This window comes from Zeus faber (assembly GCF_960531495.2).
Source record: "Zeus faber genome assembly, chromosome: 3".
Lineage (NCBI taxonomy): Eukaryota > Metazoa > Chordata > Actinopteri > Zeiformes > Zeidae > Zeus > Zeus faber.
Window position 1 is genome coordinate 24,730,343 of NC_137190.1, and position 18,815 is coordinate 24,749,157.

General features: G+C 44.2%; 1 protein-coding gene across 1 annotated transcript; it reads right to left on the reverse strand.

The window, feature by feature from the left end:
* Nucleotides 1-1,869: 1,869 nt before the first annotated feature.
* On the reverse strand, nt 1,870-18,602 carry trpm5 (transient receptor potential cation channel, subfamily M, member 5; the record flags this gene model as incomplete). Its single annotated transcript, XM_079997300.1, has 25 exons — nt 1,870-1,980; nt 2,196-2,268; nt 3,056-3,188; nt 4,093-4,271; nt 4,356-4,524; nt 6,027-6,201; nt 6,296-6,428; nt 6,685-6,803; nt 7,387-7,630; nt 8,133-8,276; nt 8,456-8,568; nt 9,754-9,899; nt 11,034-11,157; nt 12,509-12,652; nt 12,792-13,139; nt 13,498-13,616; nt 13,731-13,830; nt 14,096-14,281; nt 14,670-14,734; nt 15,248-15,425; nt 15,544-15,710; nt 16,599-16,779; nt 16,861-17,017; nt 17,122-17,189; nt 18,576-18,602. 25 exons carry the CDS (start codon nt 18,600-18,602, stop codon nt 1,870-1,872), a joined length of 3,603 nt encoding a protein of 1,200 aa, XP_079853426.1.
* Between the last annotated feature and the right edge of the window lie 213 nt (nt 18,603-18,815).

Sequence of the window (18,815 nt, forward strand, 5' to 3'; positions counted from 1 at the left end):
GAAACAAGAAACTCTAAACATTTTCTTTGCTATAATTTTGACAGCGAAAGTATGTACCAGAAGAGTGTGTGTGTGTGTGTGTGTGTGTGTGTGTGTGTGTGTGTGTGTGTGTGTGTGTGTGTGTGTGTGTGTGTGTGTGTGTGTGTGTGTGTGTGAGTGTGTGAGTGTGTGTGTGTGTGTATGTATGTATGTATGTATGTATGTATATATATATATATATATATATATAATTATTATTTTTTTTTTTTTTGGATAGGCGGACATGTTTTATAACTGCAGATTGGAAATCTGGCGGGTAGTGACATTTCTCTAGAAAAACCTGAACCTCAGATATTTTCAATTAGCATTCCAAAATGTTATTTTGCTGGTCAGTCAACCATCACCTATAGCAGGACGTTTATGACTAAAGAATAAAGAAAGCTAGGCTTCTAAGAAGGGTTACAGGACAGGACAGTTTGCACAGTTTGGTCTTTGCATCCCCTCTATGTAGTATGCTACATTTCCTAAATTTAAGGTTTTTGAATTTATTCCAAGTGTCTACTAATGCTGAGAAGACTGTTCCAGTTGGATACAGACCAAACCAAATCTTCGTTCATTGATAGAAGTGATGGAAATTAGGCTTAGGATCCAGTTTTCTTCTTTTTTTTGTATGCGTATGGAATGATCGGTGCCTTGCTCATGAGCTCCTGCCTAATGTGATAGAACAGGATATTTGAACTGAACACTGTGCCTTGAGGCAGTTTAGTTTTTCAATTTCCCTCTATACTTTGACATTGTTTCGAGGCTCTTTTTGTTGTTTGTTTCAAATGATTTTGTTTTTATTGACCATGTAATCATCATAACACAATCTGCCAACAATAACCTTGAATTAAAACAAAATTCTTAAAGCTTAGTTTAGCCTGCTTGTCATGTGATTATTTGACTTTTAATGCTTGAAAAATGTTTCTTCACAGTAATGAATTGGGCTTAGTAAATCCACACGGTTGACTCCAAATACCTGGAGTGGAGTTTTCTACTTTCTGAGCCCGGATTTCACCAGTGCAAATCCTTGTATTATAAATAATAACGGCTTAAATTCAGCATTTTAATATCTGTCAGATGATGTCAAAAGGAAAACATGAATCTTGGTGTTCATCTATATTTTGTTTGTTTATGTTAATTGCATTTGAGTTATTGGAGATGTATTTTATTTATAACCAAACACTTGAGGTGTCCCTCATAAGACATTTCATTGCAAGAAAATCTTTCACTGCATGGTAAACATTAATATTTTATATTTTGTCTTGGTCATTTTATTGTGGCATTTAATTCCATATGTTTGTGTGTTTGTCCGCTTAAATGATGTATTTTCAAGATGCATTTGGAAGTTATTTTAAAGCATCTGTTTAATAGGAATGATATTTCCAAATACTTGCGGGAAAATATTTGTGGTTTCAGTTGAAAAAATGATGTTATGTTATATCGGGTAAGAATTAATGTTCTCAAAAAGTCAACGAATGTGATAATTTAAAAGGATTTGTATGTTTGGTCATCATTTGTCGTACAACAATCTGACAAAAACCACAATGGGCCGTCATCTTTAGATTTTATTAAAGTAAATTGAAAAACACACCACACACACCCTTTCCTTGGAACACATCATCCCCATAAAAATACTTAATAAATAGGAAATCCTGACATGACAATTAATAGGTACAGTAAGTGCTGCTGTTATTCATCAATATAAGGGAATTTCTTGTCGGCTCCATATCCAGGGTGAGCAGCGCCGGGTGTCTCTTCTCGGCCCACTGGACGCGGGGATTGGACTCTGGCACCTGTCAAAAACCCAATTTATTGTCAACTGATGAACAAATTGTGTGTCATCGCGTCTCACTTCACAGCCGACTCACTTGGTGCTGGCGGAGCGTCTCTGCCGCACTTGAGCGTGCTCTGGGAGAAACACTCTGCCATCCAGGACAGCACCTCGCCACAGTAGTGAACCTGGACAGAGAGCCCCGGCTGGGTTTAAGGCCTGGAAACACCCAGTGGGTCCAGTTCACCAGTCCTGAGACTAGTCGTACTGTTGTATTATACAGTGTCAGCAGAGAAACGCACTCCGCTGCCGATGCATCAATGCAATACCCCTGCAAGGGGTTACAGGGTCCAAATCTAATCAATGGGGTGCTGAGTGGCTTCACCGCAGGGAGGGCTATCACCTGGGTTTCCACGGACGCCAGTCGTTTATCTTGGTCCTTAAACCCGCCAACGATCCTCAGCAAGCTCTGGACCCTTGACCAGAAACACACACACTCTGTTAAATCCCCGACATATTTTAAACTAGCGGCCAATAAATGTGTCAGACAGCTCTGATGTGATGCATGGTTTGTTATTGATTCAAGGTACTACTTTATATGCTATTGATTTAAAGACAAGAATAGGGCCAAAGGTAAAATTGGGATCTGTGGGGTCTGTGATTTAAGGAGGGTTTGCACCGTTATGTGCAGTGACAACATGCCGTTTCATATAGACATATTGTAATATTGTAAATTGATAGTTTATATTATATATATAATATTACGAAACGATTACTGTTCACACACACCATTCAATTTCAATAGTGTTTTCTGTTATGGAATTAGATTAGAACTGTGGCACTATTGAAGTGAGCGACTTGGGGTTGCCAGGATGCATTGGGAACATATAGGAGAGTGTGTATTGTGTTTAACAATCTAACCTGGCAACCTCACTTCTCCCTCAAACAGACAAATCAGTAATAATGAAATTGATATTTTAAAAAAGAAAAGTGATAGTACCTACCACTTGGGGATTTCAAAGGTTTACTATAAAAATAAAAAAACATTAATGCAAGTACCATCTTCCGATATTATGCTGTAACTTCCCCAAATATAATGCAATGAAGCAGTAGTTACGCAGAATACCAAAAAGGAATCCATGAAAAAAAAAACAAAGCAATGAAATCACGTCTTCATTTAAAATAATGAGCGCAACGGGCGCAACTTATATTCTTAAAAAAGATGGCAGGGAAGGACAGACAGACAGACAGACAGACAGTTACTTGGAGGAGGTGCTCCTCAGTCTCTCCTCGCTGCTCTCCCAGCGCTGGCGCTCCAGTTTAGCCAGGTAGTTTTCCTTCTGCACAGTCTCCCAGGTCATCAGCCTCTGATCCAGGCCTGCTGGCAGCTCCCTCCCTGGACACGCACGCGCGCGCGCACACACACACACACACACACACACACACACGTTTTTAATGTAAGACACCCAATTAAACAGGCTTGGAATTTGCCCGCAAGAAAAAGGTTTCAATATCTGGTCGTGTCCCAAAATCCTCCTCCCGCTGGCCTTCTACAAAGCCAGGCAGGACGGAGAGCATCCTGTCCGGTTGCATCTCTGCCCGGTACGGGAGCCGCACTGGCCTCAACAATAAAGCACTGCCCCAGCGCATCATAGGAGGTGAGCTTCCCGCCTTATCAGGGACCCCAGTCACCCTACCAGGGGCTGTTTCAGCTGCTGCCGTCCAGCAAACATTACTGGCACTGCAGCATTGTGGCCTGGACCAATGGACGACAGAACAGTTTCAGACTCCTCAACAAAGTGTTGACACCAGTCACTGAGCCACCGCTCTGCGCTTTACTATGCTAATCCTAACTTTATCCCTGTTTTTATATTGTATTTATTTATGACTGCAATGCGGTGGAGCCCTGACCCAAGCCGCGACCCAACCTGCATTTTTCACTCCGTTGTACGTACTTGTATATAGAATGGGCACGTGTGCGAAGAAATAAAACAGAACTGAAACGGAAACTGAGCTGAACACAATCACAGTTTGATCGACAGCATTTCGGCATGACAGTGATTCGATGTCCCAGATCAATCCCCCCAGCAAATGTTGCGAAATCGTAAATTTTTTAGTTTTTTTTAATAATAAATAAATAAGTAAATAAACAAACAAACAAATAAATAAATAAATACAACTTCAATTTTTGTCACCTCATTCTCAGAATGGCGGATAAATGGCTGGATTTAAGACACAAGCACACTTTCCAGCATTTATTTTGGAATAAATAATAACAAAGGAGGGTTTTCCACCCGTACCGAGGTGCTCTTGCTTGGACTCGGGCCTCTTGACGAGGCAGAGGAAGAGTTGGTACAGGTGGCTGATGATGATGAAGGGCGGAGCCAGGGCCGGGCGGCTGTGGTACTCCACGATCAGGTTGTACCTCTGGAACTTCCAGAAGATGTCCGTGTTGCCCTGCACCACCTGGAAGGTGTAGCTGGGAGCAGAAAAGAACTTTCAATCTCCCTTTTCTCCGTCCTGTGCTCTTCTTTTTGTAGGACTCGGGCCCCCGGCTCCTGACCTGAACATGGCGATGAGGAGGTTGAGCAGCAGGACGTTGGTGACGAGGAGGAAGATGACCAGCAGCAGGATGACCAGCCAGTTGGCGTAGACGTTGGGGCACGGCGGCAGCGCTCCCACGATGATCTCCTCTGGATCTGTGGTGCAGTTGATGTCTGACATCCAAGCCGCTGCCATGGAGATTAGATTAGATTAGATAAGAGTAGATTAGAGTAGAGTAGATGTGATGAGATAAAAGTAGATTTGATTAGATAAGAGTAGATTAGATTGAGTAGATTACAGTAGATTCAATTCGATAAGGGTAGATTTGATTATATTAAAGCCGATTAGATAAAATTTGATTAGAGTAGAGTAGATAAGAGTAGAGTAGAGTAGATTTGGTTAGATTAGAGTAGAGTAGATTTGATTAGATAAGAGTAGATTTGATTAGGCTGGATTAGATAAATTTGAGTAGATTAAATTAGAGTACATTCAATTAGATAAGAGTAGATTAGATGATATTAAAGTAGGTTAGATGAGATTAGAGTAGATTACATTACATTACATGAGATTAGATTAGAGTAGAGTAGATTAGATTACATTACATTACATTACATGAGATTAGATTAGAGTAGATTACATTACATTGCATTGCATTACATTAGATTAGATTAGATTAGATTAGAGTAGATTACATTACATTACATGAGATTAGATTATATTAGAGTAGATTACATTACATTAGATTACATTAGATTACATGAGATTAGATTAGAGGAGAATAGATTCGATTCGATAAAAGTAGATTAGATTCGAGTAGATTCGATTAGATAAAAAGTAGATTAGAGTATATAACATTACATTAGACATTACATTACATGAGATTATATTACATTAGATTAGACATTACATTACATTACATGAGATTAGATTAGATTACATTACATGAGATTACATTCGAGTAGATTAGAGTAAATTCGATTAGATAAGAATAGATTATATTATATTATAGTAGATTCGATAAATTTAGATTAGAGTAGATTAGATAAGAGCAGATTAGATTAGATAAGATTAGAATAGATTAGATTATATTAGATTACATGAGATTAAATTAGATCAGGGTACATTAAATAAGATTAGAGTACATTAAATTAGATTAGAGTACATTATTATTATTATATAGAGTACAGATTATATTCGATTATATTAGATTACATTACATCACATTAGATTAGATTAGGTTAGATTAGAATAGATATGGCCTACAAGCAGTGCTGCAACACTCGCGAACAATTCGGGTGTAGGGACCAAATCGTATAAATGACGTGGGAGTCGGAGTCGAAATGGAAACGATTATTTTTACCGGGCGACTCGTCAAAACCGAATCTCAAAAAAAGAGTTGAACCTTTCATCACCACGAATAGTCCTCTCTGTCAGTCAGAGGAAAACTTGTTCTGCTGGAGCTGGTATTCCGTCTGGAACACCAGACTGTTGCTGATTTGATGAATTAGTCCGGCCTTGCAATTTTGATGTTGCAACACAGAAACTAATTTCCATTCTTAATTTTTATTCAAGTGAAATTCGAAACATTTTCGCGGCCCACCTCGAGCTCTCATGGGGCACTGGTGCACCGTGCCACAAAACCACTGCACGAGAGCGGCATGTTTTGATTCATCTCAGCAATCGGAATTACCGTCAATCTCCTCCAGGGGGATCTGGCCGAAGATGTGCAGGTAGGGCCGGTACAGGGCCCGGCGGAACAGCCAGTCGATCCTGGGATCGTTGGGGTGGAGCAGCGCCTGCGTGGCCACGCCGTAAGCGATCATCCACACGCTCAGAAAGAAGAGGAAGAAGAACACGTCCTTCATCTGCACAAGACAAAAGGAATTTGAGTCGTTGCGGCGACATGTTATGGCGACGTCGAAAGTGTTGCCCTCAAATTAAGCGGCAAGGCCCTTTAACCATTCTCTCGACAATGATGATCTTGGGACCCAGCTGCTTGTGGATCGCGAAGATGTGGATCAGCCTGAGGGTGAACACCATGAAATCGATGGCCAGGACCGTCCTGCCGGCCTCGTACGTGTCCTCCGCCATCCTTCAGAACCAGAGACCACACGTGAGTCACGCATTACTCGCCAGGCTCACTATGGCCCGTGGAACGCAACACGAAACATATCAAATAGATCCAGTCTCTTATATTATGTCCCGGAGGGTCCTTTATGAAAAAACGTGGGAACCACTTCTAGAAGACAGTTGGTTCAGTTTCTAACTTCTAGAATTCTAGAATTTGCAGTATTTCAGTTTTCTTTTGTGAAGGATCGCACCGCGGATGTCAAGCCATTTTCACTCGCCTGCACAACACCCCAACCACAAAGAGTAAGATGGCGACCATGTCACACTTGTTCCAGTTGTCCTCTACGTACAGCTTGAATTTCTTCAAGATGCTCATCTCCTCGTCCGTAAAGAAGCTCTACAACGAAAAAAAACCCCCAAAAAACATTTCATACGACTATGAAGAAATGTCAGGATTGGGAATTCACGATTTTAGTGTTAGTCATAAAACAAATGTGCAAATCGAGGTTGAACCACAGCCATTGTAAATCTGTAGACCAGAATTGCCGCTTGACATGTGTTTTTTGTCCTAACGTCTGAAAACCTTCTTCAGAGAAATAATTCAAAAACATATATAAACATACATTTTTACAATTATTATTCAATATTTTGTAATAATATTCATATGTTCTATTAATAATAATTCTTCTTTTTCGTATTATTATTATTATTATTATTATTATTATTATTATTATTATTGTTATTATTATAATTATTATTATTATTATTTATATTATTATTATTATAAAAATAAAAATAATTTGATTATAGTGAATATATATATAATGAAATATATTATAAAAAGTAACTAGAATAACTATTTTACGAATTAAAAGGAAAGTAAAATTGAAACTTCACTAGTAATAAAACAGATGCAGTGATCAGCGATTCAGCGTCATTGATCGACTTCATTGATTTAGCAGAGATGACCCTGCTGTCACCTGTCTGAGCTCCTCCAGCACCAGGGTGAACACCCAGACGTAGAGCATGATCTCCGGGGCCCTTGGGCCCTTGGGCGGCGGCGGGCTGAAGTCCAGCAGCAGCACGTAGGTGAAGAGGAAGAGGAAGGCGAAGTACATGATGACATTGCCCAGGAACACGGTGACGGGAGCGCTCCAGAAGCGACGCCACCGCCGGAGCAAGAAGCGCCACCACACGGAGGCGCAACTCTGGGCCGCGGGGTCTCTGGAAAAGGGCAAAAAAACAGAAAATAAAATGAAAAGAAAACTTTCTGCCCCTTGACGACTGTCCAAGGGAGGACGTGGGGATCGCCGACTAAGGTTGATCACCGCTGGCAACTGTCCTCATGAAATCATTATTGTAATTAGATGTTGGATCGTGCGATAGCTTCTCTGTCCTGTCCCTCAAAACGGTCAGCGTCTACAGAAACATTTGAAGTCTAACACTTAAATCGGGAGTCTCAAACCACTGGCCCGGGGACCACATGCGGCCCCCAAGACAACTACATGTTCATAACATATCAACAAATCTTGTAAATGTGTAATTAATCCACTAAAATTGTACTTCATGTTTTCAGAATTTAAAACGGAATTAAATTGAATATGACGAAGACATGTTTTAATTCACATCGCTGTTCTTTTCCTGCCAATAAATCATAACCCGCAGAATGGATAAAAAAAACACTCGAAGGTCGTTTCTATGACAAGTCCATTGAGCCTGAGCTTACGGGGTGTCGTCGTCGTCGTCGTCGTCGTGGTCGTCGTCGTGGTCGTCGTCGTGGTCGTCGGTGAGGAGCAAGGCCTTCTCTGTGTCCAGACTGTCCAGCTCCCCAAACTGCTCCCCCTCGCTGCGACTGTTCAGCTCCTCCTCGCTGGGAGGAAGCAGACGAAGAACAGTGTGAGCACAACTGTGTGCGCGCGCGCGCGCGCGTGTGTGTGTGTGTGTGTGTGTGTGTGTGTGTGTGTGTGTGTGTGTGTGTGTGTGTGTGTGCGCGTGTGTGTGTGTGTGTGTGTGTGTGTCTCTGTTTTGGGGGGGGGGTTAGGGTTTCACCTGTACTTTATGAGGTTGGTCCAGATGAGGGGGGGACAGAAGAAAGACACCACCAGCTTGGAGATGGCCGTGTCCGTCGTCATGGCGCCCCACCAGATCTTGGTGAGCAGAGCCTGCAACAGAGTGTGTTCAGCGTCATGTCATTCAGCGTTCTGACTTTTGAAGTTTGAGCCAGAAGACATCACAATATGGCGTATTTGTTTAAAAATATTATGCCATATTTATTGATCGCATTCATGAATAAATCCTCGCGCTGAAAATGTACCGGAATGTCCCATCTGCACTTCCCTGCCTCTGCGCTGATGCTGAAGTAATCATGTTAAGTTGGATCAAAATCACCAAGGCGAAAAAAACATTTTTACAGCTTGTTCTCTCAGAGGTTGTGTGCTTGTGAGGGATCGGCTTCTTTACGCGCAAATAGGATTCTGATTAAAATGTGAAACGATACGAAAATAGAACAGCCGCCAGATGACCTCATGCGGTTCGCGAGCCTCAGGTTGGCCACCTCGACTGTACAAGGTAATAGGCGCTGTATTTTAAATAACTACCACTAGGGGGCATCCTTAGCCTTACAGGGTGATCTGCATGTCTGCCTGACACTGGTGGAGCCAGACAGCTGCTGGAGGCAGAAAATAAATGTCATCTTCCAGCGTGGAGCCGAGGCACATTCACATCCCGCGTTTAAATGAGAAATTACCCGATGGTTAATAGCAATAATGAGATTTAACACACATAAAAAACCCAGTAAGTGGCGTTTAATGGATTTCTATTCTCTTGACACGAAGCCTGTTACAAGTTACACACTGTATTTATGCATTGAAGGTTCCGGATCCCACCGGGATGCGGTGAATGATGGGGACTGAATCCAGGATGTGCTATATCAACTGATGCAAACCATGTTCCTGACTGCTGTGAGGCCCTTTTCCCCACAGTCACACCACGCAGCTAAACCTGAACGCAACTATGTTTCAAATGATTGCGTTCCGGGTGAAAATGATTTCTGTCAGCTGGAGGGTGAACTGAATGGATCCCATCTGAAGGGAGGGAGGGAGAGGTGGCTCTGAATTGAACTAAAGATCTATCGACTGGCAGAACGCCTTGAACCAGCACCGCAAACATGTCATTAAATCTCAACTCCGACCAAGTCTTCTGATAGCAGAACAGTTAAGCAGAAACTTCAGCATTGGATAGACTCTTGTAAACTACCCCAACAATGAAAACTGTTTCAGAGCCGCAGAGCGGGGAACAGGTGAAGTACCAGGTGCCAAAATGAACATACGGATGCGCTTGCTTTTTACCTGGACTCCATCGTGGGCAAAAAAGCACTTGGCATCAGCTTCAGTGGCCAGGTTAAGCACAGTAGATTTACTCCAGCAGTGGGTTCTCCGCACCAGCAAGGCGTACGCCCTGTCCTCGCTGTTGGAATAGCACTCCCCAAATAAATCTGCCATGAAAACAAAATTTTAGCACATAGGAGCGGTGCAAAGCTCCGCGAAACACCCCGTCGGTTCTGTCATCATTAGGGTGATGGAATGTCAACACAACACACAATCATCCACACACACACACACACACACACACGAGAGTAAAAATAAGAAATCCTTCTCGTTCAAAGCAACCGGCTTCACCTGGCTGTTAAAGTGGGAATCCGTAAGTGTCCGTGTTGGGTGAATTACACGACAAGCCCCGGAATCTATTCAAAGCTGCAAGTTTTTTTTTTACATCCAGGTTCACCCTCATTATCTCTCATAGACACAAGCTTCATATTGTTGAACGGATGTCTTTTTCCGACCATGCGCCCAATCAGTGCATTCCAGTTGGGAAAGGCGGACCCCTGCCACCAACAGTGGCAGCAGTGTGTAGAGGAGCGCATCCACGACACAAGTACAGTGAACTTCTGTTTCTCGTAAAGCGGCAGCTAAATAAATGGTATGGATATATAATCATGGGAGTTTCTATGAAAACGATCTCATGGATTACACTTTAACTTGCACACCATTCAAATGTCAAAAGGATTGATTGCAGAGCGAACCTTTAGGCGCCAAGGGCGGTGTTGACCCTTGAACGACTCCACACGGAGGATCTACCTAAGGGGCCCAATGGGTGGTCCTATAGTTGGCCATGAAAAAAAAAAAAAAAGCCAAGGAACCTCAACAAAATGTGACAACGGTAAAGTTATGGATCACAAATAAGCCATATTATACACTATAGTGTAGGAGCATTAACGCATTGAGATGGCTGCCCGATCCACTCAGCACTTAGCCTCTAACCTGTGAACCAGCGCTCTCATTTCACGTCGCTGGAGTGAAATTCCTTTTAATACTTTTAATGGCAAGCCCATAAAGTCAAAGTCCTCAATATGACCATAAAGACGTTCTGTTTGGAATGGCTTATGGGGTCCACTTCGATGTCTGTGCCCCGGGAAATAAAATAAATAAATAAATAAAACAGAAGAAATAAATTGCAGTAGTATAAAGTGTAATTGTATCAGTGAGGAAAATTGTTCCCTCACTAACCGTGACCTCTGCCGGCGCTGGCCATATGGTCAGCCGCTGTCACCGGATGATTTGTTTCTCACCGAGGGCGAACTGCTCGTACTTGGCCTCTTTCATGCTGCGTGCCGACTCAGCCTCCGACTCCAGCCTCGCCATATCCTTCAGGATTTTACAACCAGCCAGGGCTGCTGCAACGGCCTCGGGGCCCTGAGGAGCGGGAATACAACTGAGTGGAGAGAGTGCATGAATTAAGCAAGCGGAGGACTGCTGTCTAAAGAAATGCCCTTATTATATCCAAAACGGGCGTGAGAGCACCACAGCAAAGCCTGCAATGCAGAGGAAGCAGGCATTAGTCTCAGTACCACAATTCTACAATGTGTGTGCGTGTGTGTGTGTGTATACGACCTACAACATTAAATTTGAGCAACATCATATACGGATCCAAATGAAACATATATGCCGTGCCTTGTCTTCTTACAACAACCGAAACAACTTCATAGTCCAACCTAGGGATGTTAATAATCATATGATGTAGTTTTTGTCACGGTATGTGGTCAGGAATATTTGACTCGAGTTTTTCTATGATGTCATCATTTACATAAAGCTCAATGCAAAGAGCCTCAATTGGATTTTTTGAAATGGTATGTTGAATATAGAAGCAAATATGGTATATAATATATGTCAGTACCATTTAAAATTATAATGCCGATAACAATGAGAGTTTGTTCTTCCACATCACCCTGCCTTAAACTGAATGGAGTTAGAGTACCAGTGCATTAGTTGCCCTTGGAAATGGAATGCAAAACAACAGTGCATGAGAGTGGCTGGAAGAGCTTTTGTGGTTTTAATGTTGCTGAATACACCACCAAGGGAACATCAATCCACATTTCCTCGTCTTGCATCTTTATATAAAGCACCTGTTCAATTTAATACAGCAAATGCGCATACACTACCTACTTGCTCCCTGCCTGCAGTGCTGCAGGCAAATGCTATGACCTTCATTTGAATAACGCTCTTTAGCGATAAGATTGCTTTGTCGCTCAACACTGCGGTGGATAAATATTCCACTTGCTCAACTCTTATCCTGATTGTGTTTTCATGTGACAGGGCTGACTGGTTCCCAGGCCGCGCTGGCCGACGAGACTGTGAGCGCTAAGGAAACAGGTCGAGCACAGATCACTTCGTTTTGTTTGTTCGCACTAAGCGGGTCAAGTCTTTTCTCCTGGTTTGTCCGTCTGACTGTCTGTATACATGTGCACGGACAAAACACTTCCGAGTTAAGAATGGAATTTAGTCTCAATTGTGTGGATGAGTTATATAAATCGTATTATTGTTCGATCCAGGTCTCCGTGTAAGCAGGATATTTTCCACTCGGCTGAGTGAGAGCATGGGGTACTCTCACTCCTGAAAAACTATTATTTCTGCCTTGACATACAGTATCCGTGTACCCTGCGTGTCGTTGAGCTTGTTTGCATTCTCATTCTTTTCACCATCACCAGGCAATGAGGGCTGATCTGCGGCGGGAATTGAGTAAGGATGGAAGAGGGAGGCCACTGACCATGGTCAAAAAGTAGTTAGCCATCTGCTGCCGGTTCTGAAGCACGGCCCACAGAAAGAGATCCCTCCAAGGATGTTCACAGCGCTCCTCCAGCCCAGCCAGGTTTTTCGGGCTGTGGAAAAGGCGACCCTTGGCTGGCTTCTCCTGGTGGCGCACAGACAGTGAACAGAGTGGTAGAAAACAAAAGGCGACATCTACGGGCGTGGGTGGAAAGGCAGGCGCTCGCTCTGCGTCCTATTTGCTGTGATATCTTCTAACTCTGGACCCACAGCCTCGCCCTCACCGTGGGGACCCTCTGGTAGAAGCCCTTGCAGGAGTCGTGGAGGAAGTCCTTCAGCACCTTGGAGACCTCGTGGAGGGTGAAGCGGGCTTTGCGCTCCCCCTCCTCTGGAGGATGGTGGCCCGGCGGTCCAGAGGTCCTGGCGGTGCCCAGCAGGAGCTGCCTCTCCTGGTACTTCTTCAGGAGCAGGCCGTGCAGGAGGCTCTTCTCCGACACGGACCAGTAGAGTTCCTGCAGGCGGCCGTAGGTCAGGAAGTCGCCCAGGTTCACGCCGCTGTCCACGAAGAGACGCACAAAGTCGGGCTTGTCGTTGATCAGCGCGTCCATCATGACCTCCTCCAGGTCGCACGCCTGGAAAGATCACAGGTTGTTAACGTCTCATCTTATCTTATCCTTTCCGATGTCATCATCGGTTTTACTTCAGAACCAACTGATATCAGCATTATTTATAGAATGCACTTTTTCTTACAGTTAAACGAAATTAGACGTAAGTCTAGCCTCATATCCGATATCTTAGATCCTCTATATTCTCACTAATTAAATCATTCATGAACACCAGCACAATAGTCGGGGAATAAGGAGGGTTTTTTAATGATTGATAAGTTCAGATATATTGAATGGACTTTTAATTGACGGTTATGTAATTTCTGTTCTCTTCTGAAACTTGGGAGTCACTTAAAAGAGCTTTGGCAGTCTTTCGCTCTCTCACCTGCCACTCCACATCACCGTTGAAGATATCGCTCTTGGCGATGTCCACCCTGTTCCAGGCCACGGCGAGCTTCAACTCATCGAGGAAATCCTGGGCATCCTGGCTTTGGCTCTTACAGGCTACACACCGGGAAAACAAACTGGGGTGAGGAGTCAGGCATTCAAGGCTGGAGGCTCGGTACAGCTCCACCGCCAGACCTTACTCGTAATAACCTTTCAAAAGGCGTCATTCACCTTTCACGAGAGCTTTGAGGATGACCGTGTCCAGCTCCGAGCTCTCCTGTTCTGGATCATGGACCGTGAGCAGATGCCCATGATCCAATATCCTCTGGATCTACAGCGGAGGCCCCCCCAAAAAAAAAACAATGACAGACGCACATTACGTTCATCAAGATGTAACAAGCACCTCCATGTTTTTGCTTGACTGTTTAGTGGGTATATACTGTCATTTGACATCACAGGAGTGAACATCCACAACTTTGCTTCCATGCAAACATGGAAGCCCCCCCCCCCCACACACACACACACACACACTTTTTTTTTAAGGAACTTTGATGATTAATTCATTCTCCGACGCATGCTGTGTTTATCTCACTCACCAGCTTGGCGCAGTTACTGATGTCTGTGCTGTGGTGCGCGCTGGGAAAGGTGTCCAACAGCAGCTCCTGAATGCTGTCCGTATCCCAGCACCCCCGGTTCATCAGGGTCACCAGGATGTCGGCCACGCCCCCGGACCCCGCCAGGATCAGCCACGGCGTGGAGTTGCCGATTCCTTTGTACATTCTCTGCAAAGGAGGACAGGCTGTGCTTTGCTGTTGTCGGATCTTTTATATTCCCTATGGTAGATAGTCGGAAGGCTGTAATTTCCGGGTTAATAACCCTGATTATCAAAATAGAAAGGCACCTTTGGATGTACAGTATTTGAACACGTTTCTGGATAAAGTGCAGTTTTCTTTGTGCAGGTTGTAAGCAATTAGCTCTAAATCTCACCCTGGGCCCTTGACTCACGGAGGGGCGAGAGATATCAAAGGCAAATTCTCACACCTGAGGTACAGCTGACTCAGGAGCCAGATAAAGCCTAGTCCCACAGCTGGGATCATCTCATTTGCTTTGCCCTCTTTGTACTTGAGGATTTCTTCAAATTCCTAATGCGAGTACCAGAATGAGACTCACCTTTAGGATTCGGGGTTCTCCGTGGACCAATAGACACAGAACCGGGATCTCAAAGCTTCCCGCACCTTTAGATTAGAGAGTTAAAGTAACATGGCTTCACAGCCCTTTAGTTGACGTGGTGTTATTGTTTTACTTAGAAATGCCCTCGGCTTCATGGCATGGCAGCTCAATAGGTTTCATAACCTGTGCATTACCTGCTGTAATTGGGATCAATAAATATAGACTTTTGTTTCTTGCTGATTAATGTTTTTTCCTTGAGCGCGCAATTAGGTAATTTCTCCATTAAAACTACTGCAAGACATATACAATGGAAATAAAAGGCTATGAGACATAACATGCTATAGGCATAATAGGTATATAGTCAATCACTGAACATCATTCTAAAACCGTTATCGATGCTGTTATGATACGACTACTGCGATTGCTGTCAACATACTATGATTTCTACCAGTAAATATATTGTTTTACTTCGAATAAAAGGATGACAGAGGCGTTTTTCTACTTGCATCTGTTGTACTCAATGGGAAAAAATCGTTCATTAGAGAACAATCCCGATTGAAAAGTGATTGAGGCGGCACCTCCGTAACCGGTGCGCTGGAGAGAGATGTGCTTGAGCAGCTTCAGGCTCATTTCACTGGTGGCGCCGGGTCGGTTCGGGTCCTCTTCCACCAGCACAAAGTGGGAGTGGTGGGAGTCCAGGGAGTAGACAGAGCCATGTGGCAGGTCCTGAGGTGTATAGACTGCTGGCTCGTCCGGCTTTAGACAGAATATTTCAAAGCACCAGTTACACATATAGTACGTGTTCAACGGCAGAGGAACTTTTGTCATTATCTCAGTTTGCCATTTTGGCCATTAGGTGGCTAAGTATTGAAACCTTGGCAGATAGCAGCGCCTCCCGGTTGAGGATTATGTTCCAGGGTGCAATACCGATGGCCACAACCCGGACTTTGGACGATGTGCTGGCCAGAGAGTGGTCACGCACCGCTTGCCCCAAGTGCTTGGTGATTCCAAAGCGAAGTCCATTGGTCAAGATCCACGCCCCTGCACCACAAAGATACTTTTTAAAAAATATTTCATCAAAGCACAACCTTTGGGCCTTAACTTTTTCGTTCCAGCCTCCTTTCCATCTGCTGACAAAGCCTGATCTGTCTATTGACTCAAACTATATTTGAAAGGAAAATCACGGAATCCCATGTGAGTCCCGCCGCTGGAACTTAAAGTCCCTGTAAAGTGAATTCCGAGATTTGTTTCTCACCTCATTGCACATGTCAGAAAGTAATTACTCAAAACATGTGAGAAAGCTGAACGGTGTGGAGTTAGACCGTTCAACTGTTTCTCACCATTATAGTGGTCCAGATTTTTTGGGCGGGGCTAAATCAGAGCTGGATGACACATGGCGGCCCGACCTCGCATGGTCCCTCCCCTAAGACTATATAAACACCAGGTCGCATCGGAGCATCAGGGGTGAAACAAGCTAAGGTAACAGCCCGGAGTTTGGGATAAAATGCTGTTTTTGGGAATGAACACCTGGCGAAAAATGGATCTCCGCTCCGCTGCGCGCCACCCCCCCAATTTGGCTGGGTTGTTGATAACACATTTTTCTGTGGTGTGACAAACGGGAATGGCCTAAAATTAAAATCAACATTTAACTTGCCCTCAAGGGAAGCAAAACTGGATTAGCGGACTAGTGCCCCCTCTAGTGGTTAAAAATGCATTGCAACCCGAAGTATGACTAAGTTGTCGTTTTAGTATTAATTTGCTCCTTCTTTGTCAAATTAGAAATCCCTGCATTGACCTACATCATAGTGCTTTCCATGATGACAACCCAACAAAGTGTAATCTAAACATGTCAAAGGCAAATGTTTCAAAACATGGGCTGATTGTGCTTCAACCCCTTCGACTTCTCGTGTACTACTGTATATATCATACCTGTGCTCTGGGCGGCCTTCACCAGGCCTTTCCTCACAGTGTCCCTCAGCCAGGGCTTCATCTGGGCCAGCTCATCTCCGCCCACCAGCGCCACCACCAAGTGTGGAGGAGCAAGCCCCCACTGCTCCATCAGCATCTGGTAGATCAACACCGGGTCTGTGTTGCTGCGCACCCTCACAAACTAGAGCACAAAGCGGACAGATATTCTGCTTAGAAGGATATCGCAGTGACGCGCGCGCTCCTTTGGACTTCCGCTCCGCACCTTTCCTTTGGTCCGACTGGAACCGATAAAGTCGATGTCTCCCGCTCGTCCCGCCGCCCAGTGGCTCTGCTCCCTCTCTGCCGCGCCACCCAGGCCCCTGGGCGCTTTGGGTGCGCCCTCCTCCGGCGGGGAGCGGCAGCGGCAGCCGAGGAGGCCGCTGAGGACACAAAATCCAGCTCACCAAAGGAGTTTCACTACCTTCACTTTGACCGAATCTTCACCAGCTCACGCACACACACACACACACACACACACACGCACCTGTGGTCCTCGGACCACTCCAGCGTGTCCCCGCATCGCAGGCATCGTCTCTGTGGATGCAGTGTCGCCTGAAAACACACAGTGATGTGTCATATTTACATTTTCTGGCATACGCGACCGTCTTCCCTCGCCTAATGAGTGGAAGGGCATTGGAAAGACGTTTTGGTGCCATGCAAAGTTGTTTGAATTTTCATTGGCCCTTGGCATGCAAAGTGCTTCTTCCCACACTGACTTTTGCCCTACAAGCCCAACTCGCGCATTCGACGCTGAGTTACGAGCCACTAGAATTTCTGGAGCCCCGTAATGTGGCCGCATCCTTGTTAAACAACAGCAATGACAATAAGCAACAAAGAAGTGCACAATGACTGAAAAACATTTGGATCGCCTATTGTTGTGTCAATGGATAATGAATCGTAAAGCACCATCAGACGTTCAGTGAAATGCTTTTTGACTTGAACGTCTCTCCTCTTTTAAAGACGTTTTCATTTTTCCACATGAGAACAAATGGGATTGGTAACATAATAAAAAAAAAAAAAAACAGCTCTATGAATGCACTTATGATTATAATGAGCTCCATAATCGAGAGCGGTTATATATTTGCATTTGCTTGAACAACCACATGGATTTGCCTAGACGAGCTGCTGGTAAAAAGAAAAGGAGACACACGGAACTCGGAAATGTCTCCATGTCAAAGTAAGCCCTGTTAGTTGTAATATACTTAAACAATCACCAAAATAAAAGAATTTGGATGAAGTGATCGTTGTGGGGAAATACAAATGCATTGTGTACAGGCTTTTTCCCCCCTCAAATGTAAAGCTGTTTGTTAACCATCTGTTTGTGGAGGGCTGCATTTGACTACAGCTCCGGGTGTGCAAGGGAATCGGACCATTCCCATGCAAAAGGCTGGATTTGCATTCAAGGGCCAAGTGTGCGTGTGTGTGTGTGTGTGTGTGTGTGTGTGTGTGTGTGTGTGTGTGTTGGAGGGGGGGGGGGGGGGTGTAGTCTGAATATAGGTGTATGTACTGTAAGAAAAAGGTATTTCGCAGATGTTTGTCTTCAACTACAAATAAATACATGAAATCCTGTCCGGGTCAATCTGCAGCTCCAGGAAACACCATACCATCAAAAACAGAATGCAGATTACGAGATTGCATGCGCTGATAAACATGACACATTCAGGTATTCAGTTTGAGTAAGCCTTATTCTTGGGCTATGACTCCACATTTCAAAGAAATGTCCGATTCAATATTAAACTAAATTTCCAATTTCGCAATGAATAACGAGTAGCGAGTTGTTGGAGGAGTGAGCTCAGTAACGGTCGTGTTTTGAGTGTTGGAATGTTAAGAGAGTAAATCAAATGTCGTTGGATCGTAAAATTCAAAGTAATCCAACAAATTCAACACTCGCCCATTTAGGCGAACTAAGTGTCCGACCATGCTGAAGGAAACACTCACCAGAGGGGTATCTTGTCTCTCCTGCATGGCTGTGAACGTCTCCCACCAGGGAGGGGAAGGATCCAAAGTGAAGCATCACAGCCACCCGGAGGTGAAACCCAGGTGGACACGCCCTGGATTTCCCCTCCACCAATGTTTGATTTGCCATGTTTGGTTTAGCCCTAAAAATTACCCGCTCATCAGCACCGCACATTCCTCCGGAGACGTTTAGAAACCTGCAGAGAGAAAGTTGAATAAAAT